The following is a 16,428-nucleotide window of genomic DNA, read 5'->3' as shown; positions in this document are numbered from 1 at the left end:
CGCAGATGTTCCAATGAACCCTTGCATTTCTTTCAGGAGCTCCAGCTGTTGTTCTGCATCTTCTAACTGCCCAAGCAAGATCTCTGCTCGAATTCTTCCTGAAGACAACACACTGTTTTCATATCATCCAGTTACACAATCTTTGGGAAACATTTGGGGCTGTTTCTTTGTGTGAGTTATTGAAAACATAAAGAAATAGTCAACTGCATATCTGTGTCTTCATAGTAAAATAAAAACTCCTTTTTTTAAAATCAGAAAATGACTCCCCACTTGCCTGGGTGAGTGCAACTCCAACAACACTAAAGCAACTCAACACCATGCAGGATCCTGGCGCACAATGTGTGTGTCACCTGCAAGATGCATTGCAGCAACTCACCAGAACTTCTGCGACAGCCTGGTGATAAAACACCCACCTGCAAGCTCCTCGCCAAGTTGCTCACAGAATCACAACATTGTTATTTATTTATTTATTATTATTATTGTCACAAATAGGCTGACATTAACACTGCAATGAAGTTACTGTGAAAATCCCCCAGTCGCCACATTCCGGCACCTGTTTGGGTACACTGAGGGGGAAATTAGCATGGCCAATGCACCTAACCAGCACGTCTTTTGGACTGTGGGAGGAAACCGGAGCACCCGGGGGAACGTGCAGACTCCGCACAGACAGTGACCCGGGTTGGGAAACTCCAGGCACCACACTTTGAAAAAGGGGGTAAAGGCTTTGGGGAGGTTACGTGAAACACTTACTAGAATGGTTCCTGGAATCTGGGACTTCAGCTACATGGCCAGATGAGAGAAGCTGAGTTTGTTCTTAGAAGGTCAATAGTTACAAAAGGTTTAAGTAAATAAAGAGCAACTGTTTCCAGAGACTGAGGGCACAAACGTAACATAACTGGCAAAAAACCTGAGCCAATACAAGAAAAAACTTGTGTGGGCAATGAGTAGTTAAACTTATAGGGTGGCGGCTACAATTTCGGCAATAGCTTTCAAAAGGAAATTACAACGCAGAAGGAGGCTATTTGGCCCATCAAGTCTTCACTGGCTCTTCAAATGAGCATTATGACTTAGTGCCATTCCCCTGCCTTTTGCCCATACCGTTGCACAGTATTTATATTCAAGTAATCATCCAATGCCCTCTTAAGTGCCTTGATTGAAATGACAGAATACCATTCTCACTCGGAACTCTATATCCGTTCCTTCAGTGTCACTGTGTCCACCATCTGAAACTCTCTGCCTAACAGCATGGTGAATGTACTTACTCCACAGGGACTGCAGCCCTTCAGGAAGGTGGCTCGCTACCACCTTTGCAAGGACAATTAGGGTTGGATAATAAATGCTGGCCTTGCCAGCCATGCCCACATCCCATGAATGAATAAAAGAAACAGGTTTTATTCTGACTGAACCCAGACCATTGAAAAACCTTGTGATCGAGCTGTATTTTCTGCCTAATGCTTATCTTTCTGAAATGCAAATATGTTGAAGTTCTGACTTACTGGTTTTCACAAACGCACTTTTTTCCACAGCAAAAGACTGCGAGTCTTTATATGATTTTCTCATTCGTCCTTTAATACTCCAATATACTGGGTTTTAAAACCCAAGTTGATGTCACTAAATGCATACTTCTTAATTTACCTTTGGTCTTTCCCTGCATGCGACCTCTTCACCGCACTTCCCACCCCTTTCCCCTGTTCCTTATTAGATTTAAAACTTCCTGTCTCTCAGAATTTCCAGTCCAAATGGAAGGCCCTCGGCCTGAAGCGTTAACTTGGTTCCTCTCTCCACAGGTGCTGTCTGACCTGCTGAGAATTTCCAGCATTTCCTGTCTCTATGTGAGATTTCCAACAATATTTTGTTTTTGTTGTTGCCTGCTCTATCCTGGCTGTTCACCAAAATTTAAACAAAAGAAACCATCTACATCATCATAGAAACGATAGAATCCCAACAGTGCAGAAGGAGGCCATTCAGCCCATCAAGTCTGCACCGACAACTGCATTGCCCAGGGGGCAAACCAACAGTGCAACTTTGGCACTGCCCACCGGGCACTGGGCAGTGCCAAAGGGGCAGGGCCAGAGGGGTGGCGGGACTGACTAGGGAGATGATTGGTGGGGGTGGTGGGTCCCACTGCCGAAGATCTCCAAAGATGTCAAGGGGTATGGGGAGTGCGCTGGAGTATGATGTTGAGATAGAGGGTCAGCCATGATTGTATTTAATGGCGGAGTAAACTCATACTGTTATTTCTTGTGTTCTTGTGTACATTAATCACAAGCTTGTTCTTTCTCAGCCTTCTTTTCTCAGTCTCCTTCAACTACACCCTGGCGATGTAACAGCTGAGGGAACATGAGAAACTGAGTGGTTACATTCTACGAAACCACTTAAAAGTAGAGATTTCCGTCATGTGACTTGAGGAATGTTGATTTGTATAAAATAGCTTTCCTCACTATCTTGTCAGAGCGCTAACGTATTTCAAATAAACGAGATAACCCTCCAGTTAAAATAACAGATGGAGACATTTGGGATGGGCATGTTCATGCAAACGTCTACAATGGTCATTGGGCATCACGGTGGCACAGTGGTTACACTGCTGCCTCACAGTGCCAGAGACCCGGTTCGATTCCCGGCTTGGGTCACTGTCTGTGTGGAGTCTGCGCATCCTCCCCGTGTCTGTGTGGGTTTCCTCCGGGTGCTCCAGTTTCCTCCCACAGTCCAAAGATGTGCGGGTTAGGTGCATTGGCCATGCTAAATTGCCCCTTCATGACCTGGGATGAATAGGTTAGAGGGATTAGCGGGGTAAATATGTGGGGTTACGGGGATAGGGTCTGGGTAGGATTGTTGTCGGTGCAGGCTCGATGGGCTGAATGGCCTCCTTCTGCACTGTAGGGATTCTATGATTCTATCTTATACGTTTATCTCTCCTGACATGGAATCTTCCAAATTTCCAGGCCCAAAGCTATGATGTCTGGAAATTTCTGAGCGGCTCATTCATGTCTACCTTCATTCATCTCTCTAAACTCACAATCTGATTCATTCTACTGATTGTGTAGTTGAAATGTGAGAAATCTATTGCTCAAGCGGGATTAGAGGAGGATTTTCCATTGTGCCCAAATTGGCTTATCTTTACATATTATTCCTGTTCAATCTATCCTGTAACTAGTAACCACGTCCGACCCTGTTCAGTCTGTCCTGTAACTGGTAACCATGTCAGACCCTGTTCAATCTATCCTGTAATTGGTAACCACGTCAGACACATACTGCAGCTAACCCCAGACTTTTCAGCAAGCTTCCAGCTTGCCCACCTGTCAGTGCCAGCATGTTGGTTTCCTTCAGTTTCATTGCGTCCGTGTACAGTTTCACAGCTTCCCGCAGTTTATCCTGGAGAACCAGTTGGAAACCCAGCTCTGTCGCAATCTGTGCATCTGTGGGGGCCATGTATAGTGACCGCTCCACCAGACCGTACGTCTGATCCAGAATGTTCGGGTTCCTGCCACACTGTCAAAGTCATAAAAATACAACACGTCAAATCTCCATCAGAAAACATAACATTCAAAAGGAAATTGGATATTTAAAATTTATTTATTAGTGTCACAATTAGGCTTCCATTAACACTGCATTGAAGTTAGTGTAAAAATCCCGTAGTCGCCACACTCCGGCGCCTGTTCGGGTACACTGAGGGAGAATTTAGCATGGACAATACACCTAACCGGCACGTCTTTCAGACTGTGGGAGGAAACCAGAGCACCTGGAGGAAACCTACACAGACAAGAGGAGAACGCGCAGACTCCGCACAGACAGTGACCCAAGCCGGGAATCGAACCCGGGTCCCTGGCACTGCGAGGCAGCAGTGCTAACTACTGTGCCACCGTGCCACCCACTTCAGTGAAAGAACAGGAGAGAAGGGGACTGATTGGAAAGGTCTTTGAAAGAAACAGCACAGACACAATGGTCTTCGTTTATGCTGTACCATTCTATGGCTTTATAAAGGATCTAGGTTTTAGCTTACAACATACAAAGACAGAATTCTCACGATATCAAAATTAAAATTAGAATTTATCCTTGCTAGTCTTTCACTCCAATTCTTTATATAGTTAAGACCAAATGGCCAAAATGTGAAATATTATTTTACTTACCATCCTGCTCAATAAAACAGCAACAGACAGATAAAGTTTGGGATTGTGAGGTTCTTTTTTCTCCAAGGCGCCAATCAACCGTTTCACATAATTGTCAGCCTATATTAATAAATAAATTGTGAAAATGTATAAATGATGATCCCTCATATTCAGAGGCCTATTTGTCTCACAAAACTTTGGGGGTTTTCCATTTGACGGCTTCTACCATTGTCTGACCCCAACTTTAGTTTTGCCCAGAAAAGATTTCACACTGGATCAAATGCTGCCTCTCCAGTGGCATTCACCTCTTGTGTTCTTATATGGATTAAAGTTTAAAGTTTATTTATTATAATCACAAGTAGGCTTACGTTAACACTGCAGTGAAGTTACTGTGAAAATTGCTGAGTCGATACACTCCGGTGCCTGTTCGGGTACACTGAGGAAGAATTTAGCATGGCCATTGTACCTAACCAACATGTCTTTCGGACTGTGAGAGGAAACCGGAGCACCGGAGGAAACCCACGCAGGCACGGGGAGAACGTGCAAACTCCACACAGTCACCTAAGCCGAGAATGAAACCCGGGTCCCCAGAGCTGTGAGGCAGCAGTGCTAACCACTGTGCCACCGTGTAATGAAGTCTAGAGCTGACTGGTTTTGGTAGAACCTAAAGTGGCCACGTAGGAGACCCTCAATGAAGTTATTGATGACTCTGTCCATCAGATTATTGATTATTAGTCAGAGGCTGAAAGGATAGTAATTGGCTGCTTTGTATTTCTTCTGTCTTATGTGTCTAGGACAAACCTGGGCAACCAGCTCCAGTGATGGTTGGATACCAGCATTCTAGCTATACTGGAACAGCTTGGCTATACTGCTGCACACTGCAGCTGGGATGTTATCAGGTTCCACAGCCTTTGTTGTGTGCAGTGCACTTACATATATCCTAATGCCACACAGGAGTGAACCAAATTGGCTTTGCATTAGTACCCATGATGTGGAGACCTGAGGAGGAAGCTTGCACTTTTGGTTGATCACTCCTGCATGATGCACAGGGCACAAAGAGAGTTGCCACCTGGAGGCCGGAACAAGTAAATGAAGGGAAGCCAACTCTCAGAATGGACCAGGCAAATCTAAATCCATTCCTTGCTTGCTCCAAAAACCAAATTCAAAATCCAATTGAATCCAACTCAAGGTCCCCTCGAGACAGACAAACAAGATCCAAACTGACAAGATGAGGTATTGCATCCCATCTTGGGCTTGATCTTAGCCAAAAGGCCGAGAAGCGAGTCAGGAAATAGCCAAATGCGCCACTTTTGCAAACAATACCAAGACTCTCAGAGAAAAGTTCCCATCCAACCATGACATTAGCCAATCTCTCACATCTGTGTCACAATGGCTAAAACCATCTTCTCCAGCATTGGCCTGTGCACTAACTCAATTATGAATTAACTACAGTCCAAAGGTGTGCGGGTTAGGTTGATTGACCATGCTAAAATTGCCCCTTAGTGTCCTGAGATGCGTAGGTTAGAGGGATTAGCGGGTAAATATGTAAGGATATGGGGGTAAGGCCTGGGTGGGATTGTGGTTGGTGCAGACTCGATGGGCCGAATGGCCTCCTTCTGCACTGTAGGGTTTCTATGATTCTATGATTCCATTTTTTTCACCTTATATTACAGCACTAAAAACAGAACAATCTAGCCACGAAGTAACGGACGTTTACCATGATGCTTTCCCTGAGCAGCATTTTCTGGTTTGTGTACAGCGCGTAACAACATAAAATAATGACCCTTCTAGATGCTTGCCGAGTGGCTGAAGTAAAGTGAGGAGGTTGCCAGGACCCTTCCAAGTGGAAGCAGGGAAGGGGGGTTAGTGGTGGAGGAGGGGGCATTGTGGATGTCATGCCGATCTTGCTCTTTGGTCCCTTGCCACACAATGAACCTGCAGCTGCTCCCTGCCCTTCCTCCGACATCAAGTTTAAAGTTTTAAAAAGTTTTTACTCATTAGTCACAAGTAAGGCTTATATTAACACTGCGATGAAGTTACTGTGAAATTCCCCTAGTCACCACACTATGGTGACTGTTCGGGTCAATCCACCTAACCAGCACGTCTTTCAGAATGTGTGAGGAAACCGGAGCATCCGGAGGAAACCCACACAGACACGGGGAGAATGTGCAGACTCCGCACGGACAGTGATCCAAGCTGGGAATCGAACCTGGGTTCCTGGCACTGTGAGGCAGCAGTGCCAACCACCATGCCACCATGTCGCCCTCTGCACTTTGAAAGCATGGTGGGCTGAAAATTGTGAGATGATGTAAAGATTCCCTGTAGATCCCTGGAAGGACCAACCTCCGGGAAGATTGCCCGGGGGCGGGAATGCAGCAGACTGCTGATTCAGGATCCCTGAATACCCTCCCAGTCCCGCCTTAAGCCTGCTCCCACCAGATCAGGCAGATTCCGTCCAATCCATCATGGGCAGCGAGTGTTCTTGACACTTAGCTAGCACTCAACCTCCCTCACAATCCTCTTTATGACACATATTCTTTATACGTCTTCACGGGGTGGGCACTGAGGTTATGGCCTAAAGGATAGAAGGAGTTAAGAGGTTGCAAAGGCCTCTCCAAATCTTTGACTATTTTCCTAGTCCGCTTATTCCTTAACCAAAAATTCACATGCCTGCTTGCTTGCTCCTCCTGATCTGAATAATGGAACCTCTGTTTTCTGAACTCTGAAGGCACTTTCCACTATGGCTCCACTGGAAACAGAGGCCATATTGTTCCTCTCCACAGCTCTTGCTGTTTGGTTGATGCAATGGGCGGCATGAGCCACAGAAGCAGAGTGTTGGTTTGCCCCTGCATTAGCTATTAATAAATGGAGTCACCTAGGGGTTTGGGGTGGATTACATGGGGCAACAAGATTGGTGTCTATTACTCTCATTTCAACTCTAACAATGCTGCTCCATGTTAGGAGTTTAGAGCTCTTTCTTGTGGCTGGCTGCTTTCTAGAGGAAAAACAATGAGGTCACTGGTCCTGGCAAAGAATCAATCAGTAACAACAATTTTTCACATTTGTCATTGGAGACACGAGTTAAACCAGCAAAACTTTTGCCCATTCTTTTGTTTCCTCAAGGGATGTGGGTGTCGCTGGCTAAGCCAGCATTTATTGCCCATCCCTAATTGCCCTTGAGAAGGTGGTGGTGAGCTGCCTTCTTGAGCTGCTGCAGTCCGTGTGGTTTAGGTACACCCACAATGCTATTAAGAAGGAAGTTTCAGTATTTTGGCCCAGTGGCAGTGGAGGAACGGCTGATATATTTCCAAGTCAGGATGGTGAGTGTCTTGGAGGAGAACTTTCAGGTGGTGGTGTTCCCAGGTATCTGCTGCCCTTGTCCTTCTAAATGGTAGTGGTCATGGGTTGGAAGGTGCTGTCTAAGGAGGTGTATTTTGCAGTGCATCTTGCAGATGGTACACTCTGCTGCCACTGTTCATCGGTGGTAGAGGGAGTGAATGTTTGTGGATGAGGTGCCAATCAAGCTTTGTCCATAGTGGCATCAAGCTTCTTGAGTGTTGTTGAAGCTGCACTCATCCAGAACAGGGGAGAGTATTCTATCACATTCCAGCCTTATGCCCTGTAGGCGGTGGACAAGCTTTGTGGACTGTGAGATGAGTTATTCACTGCAGGATTCCTTTGACTTGCTCTTGTAGCGACAATAATTATATGGCCCCAGGATATTTATCGTATGGGATTCAGCGATGGTAATGACAGTGAATGTCTTTGATTACCTGTAAAGACTCGCATTCCAACCATTATCTTGCAATTGTGTCTCTGTTTATATATGCCATGTTTGTGAACTCACCTCTTCACTCACCTGATGAAGGAGCAGCGCTCCGAAAGCTCATGGTTCCAAATAAACCTGTTGGACTTTAACCTGGTGCTGTGAGACTTCTTACTGAGGGACTCCCGCAGTGATGTCCTGGAGCTGAGATGATTAACCTCCATCAACAACAACCATCTTCCTTTGTGCCAGGTATGACTCCAACCAGCAGAGAGTTTTCCCTCTGATTCCCATTGATTCCAGTTTCGCTAGGGCTCCTTGATGCTACACCCAGTCAAATGCTGCCTTGATGTCAAGGGCTGTCACTCTCACCTACCTCTGGAATTCAGCTCTTTTGTCCATGTTTGACTGAAGGGGATAATGAGGTCAGGAGTTGAGTGACCCTGGCAAAACCCAAACTGGGTGACACTGAGCAGATTATTGCTGAGTAAGTGCTGCTTGATAGCACTGTTGATCACCCCTTCCATCACTTTACTGATGATCGAGAAAAGAGTGATGGGGTCGAATTGGCTGGGATGGATTTGTCCTGTCTTTTGTAGACAGGGCATACCATGTCAATTTTGCCAGGTAGATGCAGTCTTATAGCTGTACTGGAACAGCTTGGCCAGGGACATGTTAATAAAGTTTTATGCCAAAATATCCATAGATGGACAATCCCAGTTCTTTCTGAAAAATGCAATGTTGTCAGCCAGGTGCCCCAAACTCAGGTTCCCTCTGACGAAGGGTCATCCAGACTCGAAACCCTGGCTCTATTCTCTCTCCACAGATGCTGTCAGACCTGCTGAGATTTTCCAGCATTTTCTGTTTTTGTTTCAGTTTCCCTCAGTTCTTTTATCGGACAAAACGGTGCCAAATCCATCAGTTATTAAGTGACCGTTAACAAGTAGAAGTTAACAGGTTGGCTTCTCCCTTCAACACCTCTGCTGTATGGATGTTTAGTCATCTAGGTTCTCCTCAAACTTTGAGATCACATTATGGGGAGGTGCTTAATTTATAACAGACCTTTGTGACTCTGCACAGGCTCCTAACTTCATATAGAATATCATAGAAACCATAGGAACCCTACAGTACAGAAGGAGGCCATTCAACCCATCGAGTCTGCACCGACAACAATCCCACCTAGGCCCTATTCCCACAACACCACATATTTACCCCGCTAATCCCTCTAGCCTACACATCCCGGGACACTAAGTGTCAATTTAGCATGGCCAATCAACCTAACCTGCACATTTTTGGACTGTGGGAGGAAACCGGAGCACCCGGAGGAAACCCAAGCAGACACGGGGAGAACACGCTAACTCCACACAGACAGTGACCCAAGCCAGGAATTGAGAATATGAAATAAGGTCTTGGGGTTCAGCAGCCAAAAAACACTGATTCATGGTTTGGAACACCTGACATTGCATTGTATTAATAGATTAGTGCAGTTGACTATCTGTAAGCTTCCTCACCTCAGCCAGATCTCCTTCTTTACAAAGTGAATAGAGACACAAGATCAGCAGTGCATCCACATTGGTGCTGTCCTTCAGAATAATTCTTGTTTAAATGAGGAGAAATGAAGAGTTTAGTCACTGCAGAGTCATTTCTTAAAAATTCCATTCATGTACCTATCTATTACATAAAACTTGCACACCACCTGTGCATAATGCACAATTCCATTGCTGTTTCAGGTATAAACAGACTTGTACAATTGTGATTATACCTGGACGAAGGTGATTCATTTCCACATTATTATTCAAATATTCACTAATTCATTCACCATTAGTTTGTTTGATTTGTGAAGGTGGTAGTGTTGCTGGTAATCTAGAGATCCAGAGTAAGGTTCTGGGGAACCCGTGTTCGAATCCCACCACAACAGATGGTGAAATTTGAATTCAATCAATAATATCCAGAATTAAAAGTCTACCCTTGACTATGAAACCATTGTTAATTGCCATAAAAACAAACTGGTTTCACTAATGTCCTTTAGGGAAGGAAGTATGTCACCCTTACCTGGTCTGGTCTACATGTGACTCCAGAGCCACAGCAATGTAAGTCTTAAATTCAATGGTTTATTCACAATTTAGACGTGTCATTGCTTTTGCATTCTTAGTTCGCTCCAGCTGGTGGTATATATACATTGAGAGTTGAGAGCAGGGTCTAACTGTGGACCATATTAAAGCTGGAGATGTGGGCCACTTCTGGCTGGTACTCATACTGCTTTGGGTTTCACACAGAATGCAGTATGGCTCCATCTTAGTCTGGATTTTTATGGACTTGAGCTGAGTTTCCAGGATTTCCCCTTCCGTTTCTGTTTCCGGCAACTTTTGGAGATGGCAGACCTGATACCATCCAGCTCCTGCTGGGGGCCATTCTGGGGAGGCATGTTGGAACAATATAGGTAAGGGAAGTCGGCAAGTCAGATCCATAACTTCAGGATCCTTGACAGAGATGGGTTTGTGGAGTCGGGAGCTTCCCATATTCTGCTTCCCATCTCCTACATGACAATCCAGCCCTCAGTATTAAATTGACATTCTCCTGTCGTTACTACCATATCCATTCCTCACAGCATCAATGTAGGAATTGTGGACAGGGTGGAGAGAGAACTGAAACCTTTGTACCCTTTCCCTTACTTTCTGGCTTTGGAAAGGAAGATGTTTATGTTTCTTCACCCCTGGAGGTGTGATGAATTCAAATAACAGTAGCAAGCTTTTGTGTGTTTAAATGAAGAGGATTTGTTTATTCACATACTCACTCTGAAAATTCACACACGCACGCACACATATGCACACACATGCACACACACACACACACACACACATACACAAGAAAGATACAGTTCAAGAGAAAGATGTATTCTTTTGAAAGTTGTGGCTCATCATACAAAAAGCAGTCAATGCAGGCCTGGCAAAGATGGCTTTTTCATTCTGAAAGGGTACATTAGGTAGTTACTACAAAATGTATTGCATCTGTGACTGCACCTTCCAAACCCATGACCTCTACCATGTAGAAGAAGGCAGCAGATGCATGGGAGCACCAACACTTGCAAGCTCCCCTCTAAGCCACACACCACCCTATCTTGGAAGTATATTGCTGTTCCTTCACTGTCAAAATCCTGGAACTCCTTCCCTAACAGCATTGTAGGTGTGCATACATCACATGGATTAAAGCGGCTCACCACCACCTTATCAGGGGTAATTAGCAATGGGCAATAAAAACACTGACCAAGCCAGCGATGCCCACAACCCATTAAAAAATAAAAACAAGTTTCAATAACAGTAACTGTATGTCAGGGATTGTTGTATGATTCCCTTGAAGAGATGGATGTTCAGTGGTTTCTTCTTACCAGAATAATAACTTTCTTTAAGGTGGGCTTGAAGACCTATTATATAACAGGTTTAAAAAGGTGTGAGTCTACTGCCTTTCCTGTTGCTGATGTTCAGTGGCTGGTGGTTGGTGCAGCCTGCTTGAGTTTTCTCTGGGTCTTGAGATAAGTTGATTAAGTCACATTAAGTTGATCTTTTTCTACACCCTAGCAATGACTGTAACACTCCATTCTGCACTCTCTCGTTTCCTTCTCTATGAACCATATCCCTTGTTGTATAATGCGCAAGAAACAATATTTTTCATGGCATACTAATACATGTGACAATAATAAATCAAACCAAATCAAAGTACAATTAATTCCCTAAAGACAGTTTCAGTCTCATGATTAAATTCTACTGTCCACCTAGAATTATCTGGAAGTCCAAAACCAGGTTCAAAGAATGGAGAAAATAGATGAGCTCCTCACACTTATTTGGGATGAATTGATTTATGCCCAGCTCTCATTGTTAAGGTTCAAGTTCAGAGACATGGGGTATAATTGAGTCTGCAACAACAACAATCCCACCCAGGCCCTATCCCCGTAACTCCACATATTTACCCTGCTAATCCCCCTGACACTAAGGGGCAATTTAGCATGGCCAATCAACCTAACCCGCACATGTTTGGACATCAGCTTGCCTCTATTAGCCAAGACACTAGTCTAGCCTTGTGCAAATGTCATTACTGTAATCTTTGTGCCCTATAAGCCATTACCATTATAATGTGAGAATATTGAGGCTTGTAGTGCTTGTCTGTCCAGCATCCATGATCCTTGATTGTTTGATACTGCTTAACTTTTTATATGCCCCTGTCAGGTACAAATGGCCAATCAGACCATTCCAAATATAGGCCCCAAAACCTAATGGATTCTCACATGAATGCGCATCAGGAATAAAAGTAGCAATGCTTCTTCAATGGGTAGTTAATGCACAAAACCAATTATCAGCTGACCCTTGATCTCCAATCTCAATGGACTGACGAATGGCAGATGGAGTTTAATTTAGATAAATGCGAGATAAATGCATTTTGGTCGATCGAACCAGGGCAGGATTTACTCAGTTAATGGTTGGGTGTTGGGGAGAGTTACAGAACAAAGAGATTTAGGGGTACAGGTTCATAGCTCCTTGAAAGTGGAGTCACAGGTGGACAGAGGGGTGAAGAAGGTATTCGGCATGCTTGGTTTCATTGGTCAGAACATTGAATACAGGAGTTGGGACGTCTTGTTGAAGTTGTACAAGACATTGGTAAGGCCACACTTGGAATACTGTGTACAGTTCTGGTCACCCTATTATAGAAAGGATATTATTAAACTAGAGTGCAGAAAAGATTTACTAGGATGCTACTGGGACTTGATGGTTTGAGTTATAAGGAGAGGCTGGATAGACTGGGACTTTTTTCTCTGGAGCGTAGGTGGTTTCGGGGTGATCTTATAGAAGTCTATAAAATAATGAGGGGCATAGGTCAGCTAGATAGTCAATATCTTTTCTCAAAGGTAGCAGAGTCTAAAACTAGAGGGCATAGGTTTAAGGTGAGAGGGGAGAGATACAAAAGTGTCCAGAGGGGCAATTTTTTTCACACAGGGGGTGGTAAGTGTCTGGAACAAGCTGCCAGAGGTAGTAGTAGAGGTGGGTACAATTTTGTCTTTTAAAAAGCATTTCGACAGTTACATGGGTAAGGTGGGTATAGAGGGATATGGGCCAAACGCAGGCAATTGGGACTAGCTTAGGGGTTAAAAAAGGGGCAGCATGGGCAAGTTGGGCCAAAGGGCCTGTTTCCATGCTGTAAAAATTTATGACTCTATGACTCTCCATTGAAACCCTGAGTGTAGAAAAGGCCATTTGGCTCATCAAGTCTGCACCGACAACAATCCCACCCAGCCCTTATCCCCATAACCCCATGTATTTACCATAATAATCCACTGACCCTAAGGGGCAATTTAGCACGGCCAATCCACCTTATGTACACATTTTTGGAGTGTGGGAGGAAACTGGAGCACCCAGAGGAAACCCATGCAGAAATGGGGAGAACGTGCAGACTCCACACTGACAGTCACCCGAGGCCAGAATTGAAGGCGGGTCCCTGGCGCTGTGTGCCATCGTACCTTCATGTCTTTAGCAGATCATTATTAGGGTGCCCATTCAATTGCTCCAAAGCAATCGTCAACTCCTCCCACTTGCCTCAGGGTCCTTTAATGTTGATGTTTCCGTGTCCTTTGTGGACCAAACCCAGCCCCTTCTCGAGGCCACACAGAGAATAAAAATCATGTGCTGTAGTACACAACTGTTCAAGCATATTCAGAGCCTGATTGCTGTTATCCATTAAGCTGTACCATGGTCAGGGTAACTCGACCTGAACACTGGTCAAATCAACACTATTCCTTCCTTTTGTACGACCTTCACCTTAACATTTACCTTTGTGCAGTTTCTAAAGTTTGATCCCAGTTGTTTCGGGCGAAAAACAGCTTCATCTTCAGAATGAGTGCTGGCAGGAATGTGGGAGCGATGGCAATGATCTGGTTTACTGTGTCCAGGGCAACGATGAAATTCTGTTCCTTCTGAAAGTACTGGACCTGTGGTTGAGCAATCAAGAAGGAGGTGGGTGACAAGCCAGAGATTTTAGCAACAAAGCTCTGTAAGCAATTACAAACATCTGAATTCGGAGCAGGGGTAGGCCATTCAGCCCCTCGAGCCTACTCCGCCATTCAGTAAGATCATGGCTGATCTGATTTTGGTCTCAACTCCATCACTGGAATTCCACCATCTTGCCCACCATGGAATCCGATTGGGTGAGGGGCGGACAACGGAAATGTCCATTGACCTTGGGCAGGAATTCCCAGTCTCACGTGAGCGAGGTCGTAAATTCCCGCCCCATATTCCTGCCAGCCCTGATAACCTTTGACTCCCTTATTAGTCAAGAATCTAACTACCTCTGCCTTTAACTTAATCAATGACCCTGCCTCCACCCTTCTCCGGGGAATTTCTTCTCAGGGAGAGGAGTGGGCCATTCATCTCCTTGACCCTATCCTGCCAGTCAGTTCAACCTTGGCTGATCTTTGTCTTAATCCCATTTACCTGCCTGGCTCCCATTTGCCTTAACAACATTGCCCAGTTAAAAACCTATTCAATCTCTGTTGTGAAATTTTCAATTGAACCCGAGCCGTAACAACTTTTTTGGAGGAGAATATTCCAGATCTCTGCTACCTGTTGTGTGAAGCGCTTTCTGACATCACTTCAGAATAACTTGGCTCTAACTGTAACATTGTGTCCCTTGTTCTGCACGCACCCCCCCCCCCCCTCCCCGCCCCCACCCCCCCGACCCATCTGAGGATATAGTTTCCCTCTGTCCACCATCTCAAATACATTAATCATCTTAACATCTTAAATGACGAGGGCAGATTTTAAAATCTACACTCGCTGATGGCGCGCCTGGAGGTGGGTAGGTGGGATGGGGCAGAATTTGTTCAGTGTGTCCAAGAGAAATTCTTGAGGCAATATGTAGGTAGTCCAACTTGGGAAGGGGCTATCTTAGACTCGGTTCTGGGAAACAAGCCCGGACAGGTGATTGGTGTCTCAGTGGGGGACCATTTTGGGAACAGTGATCACAATTCTATAAGTTTCAAGATTCTTATAGAAAAGGATAGAAGTAGTCTCAGAGTGAAAGTACTAAACTGAGGGAAGGCTAACTACGACAATATTAGGCAGGAGCTAGGGAATGCGGACTGGGGATGGCTGCTTGAGGGTAAATCCACATCCAATATGTGGGAGTCTTTTAAAAGTCAGTTGTTAACAATTCAGGACAAGTATGTCCCTGTAAAAATGAAGGATAAAGATGGCAAGATTCGGGAACCCTGGATGACAAGAGAAATAGTGAAAAAGAAGAAGGAGGCATAGATGAATTTCAGGAAATTGAAAACAAATGAGGCTCTTGAGGAATACAAAGATAGCAGGAAAGAGCTTAAACAGGGACTTAGGAGGGCACAAAGGGGCCATGAAATGTCCCTGGCAGGCAGGATTAAGGAGAATCCCAAGGCTTTTTATGCGTTATTAAGGAGGAATAGGATAGCTAAGGAAAGGGTGGGTCCACTCAAGGACAGTGGAGGGAATTTGTGTGTGGAGTCAGATGAGATGAGTGAGGTCCTTAACGAGTACTTTGCATCAGTATTCACAAAGGAGAAGGATGTGGTGGATGGACAGTGTAGAAGGGATAATGTTGACATTCTGAAGGGTGGATCAGTAAATTTGCTGATGACACCAAGATTGGTGGAGTAGTGGATGAGGTGGAGGGCTGTTGTAGGCTGCAAAGAGACATAGATAGGATGCAAAGCTGGGCTGAAAAATGGCAAATGGAGTTTAACCCTGATAAATGTGAGGTGATTCATTTTGGTAGGACTAATTTAAATGTGGATTACAGGGTCAAAGGTAGGGTTCTGAAGACTGTGGAGGAACAGAGAGATCTTGGGGTCCATATCCACAGATCTCTAAAGGTTGCCAGTCAAGTGGATAGAGCTGTGAAGAAGGCCTATAGTGTGTTAGCTTTTATTAACAGGGGGTTGGAGTTTAAGAGCCGTGGGGTTATGCTGCAACTGTACAGGACCTTGGTGAGACCACATTTGGAATATTGTGTGCAGTTCTGGTCACCTCACTATAAGAAGGATGTGGAAGCGCTGGAAAGAATGCAGAGGAGATTTACCAGGATGCTGCCTGGTTTGGAGGGTAGGTCTTATGAGGAAAGGTTGAGGGAGCTAGGGCTGTTCTCTCTGGAGCGGAGGAGGCTGAGGGGAGACTTAATAGAAGTTTATAAAATGATGAAGGGGATAGATAGAGTGAACGTTCAAAGACTATTTCCTCGGGTGGATGGAGCTATTACAAGGGGGCATAACTATAGGGTTCGTGGTGGGAGATACAGGACGGATATCAGAGGTAGGTTCTTTACGCAGAGAGTGGTTGGGGTGTGGAATGGACTGCCTGCAGTGATAGTGGAGTCAGACACTTTAGAAACATTTAAGCGGTTATTGGATAGGCACATGGAGCACACCAGGATGATAGGGAGTGGGATAGCTTGATCTTGGTTTCAGATAAAGCTCGGCACAACATCATGGACCGAAGGGCCTGTTCTGTGCTGTACTGTTCTATGTTCTATGTTCTATGTATT

The 16,428-nt window shown here is 44.9% G+C and overlaps 1 protein-coding gene across 1 annotated transcript in view; it reads right to left on the bottom strand.

Annotated features, from left to right (window-relative positions):
* Window positions 1-16,428, bottom strand: part of ttc21a (tetratricopeptide repeat domain 21A) — a 113,869-nt gene that overhangs the window by 67,188 nt on the left and 30,253 nt on the right. The window contains exons 6-10 of the mRNA XM_078229672.1: window positions 13,689-13,846; window positions 9,384-9,468; window positions 4,128-4,226; window positions 3,297-3,489; window positions 1-98 (exon numbers count right to left, since the gene is read on the bottom strand). Of these exons, the coding sequence (XP_078085798.1) occupies window positions 1-98; window positions 3,297-3,489; window positions 4,128-4,226; window positions 9,384-9,468; window positions 13,689-13,846 (633 nt within the window). The remainder of the gene's footprint in view (window positions 99-3,296; window positions 3,490-4,127; window positions 4,227-9,383; window positions 9,469-13,688; window positions 13,847-16,428) is intronic.

The sequence above is a fragment of the Mustelus asterias genome, chromosome 2, assembly GCF_964213995.1.
Source record: "Mustelus asterias chromosome 2, sMusAst1.hap1.1, whole genome shotgun sequence".
Taxonomy (NCBI): Eukaryota; Metazoa; Chordata; class Chondrichthyes; order Carcharhiniformes; family Triakidae; genus Mustelus; species Mustelus asterias.
The sequence above is the reverse complement of the archived record's forward strand: the minus strand, read 5'-3'. Positions and strand labels throughout refer to the sequence as shown.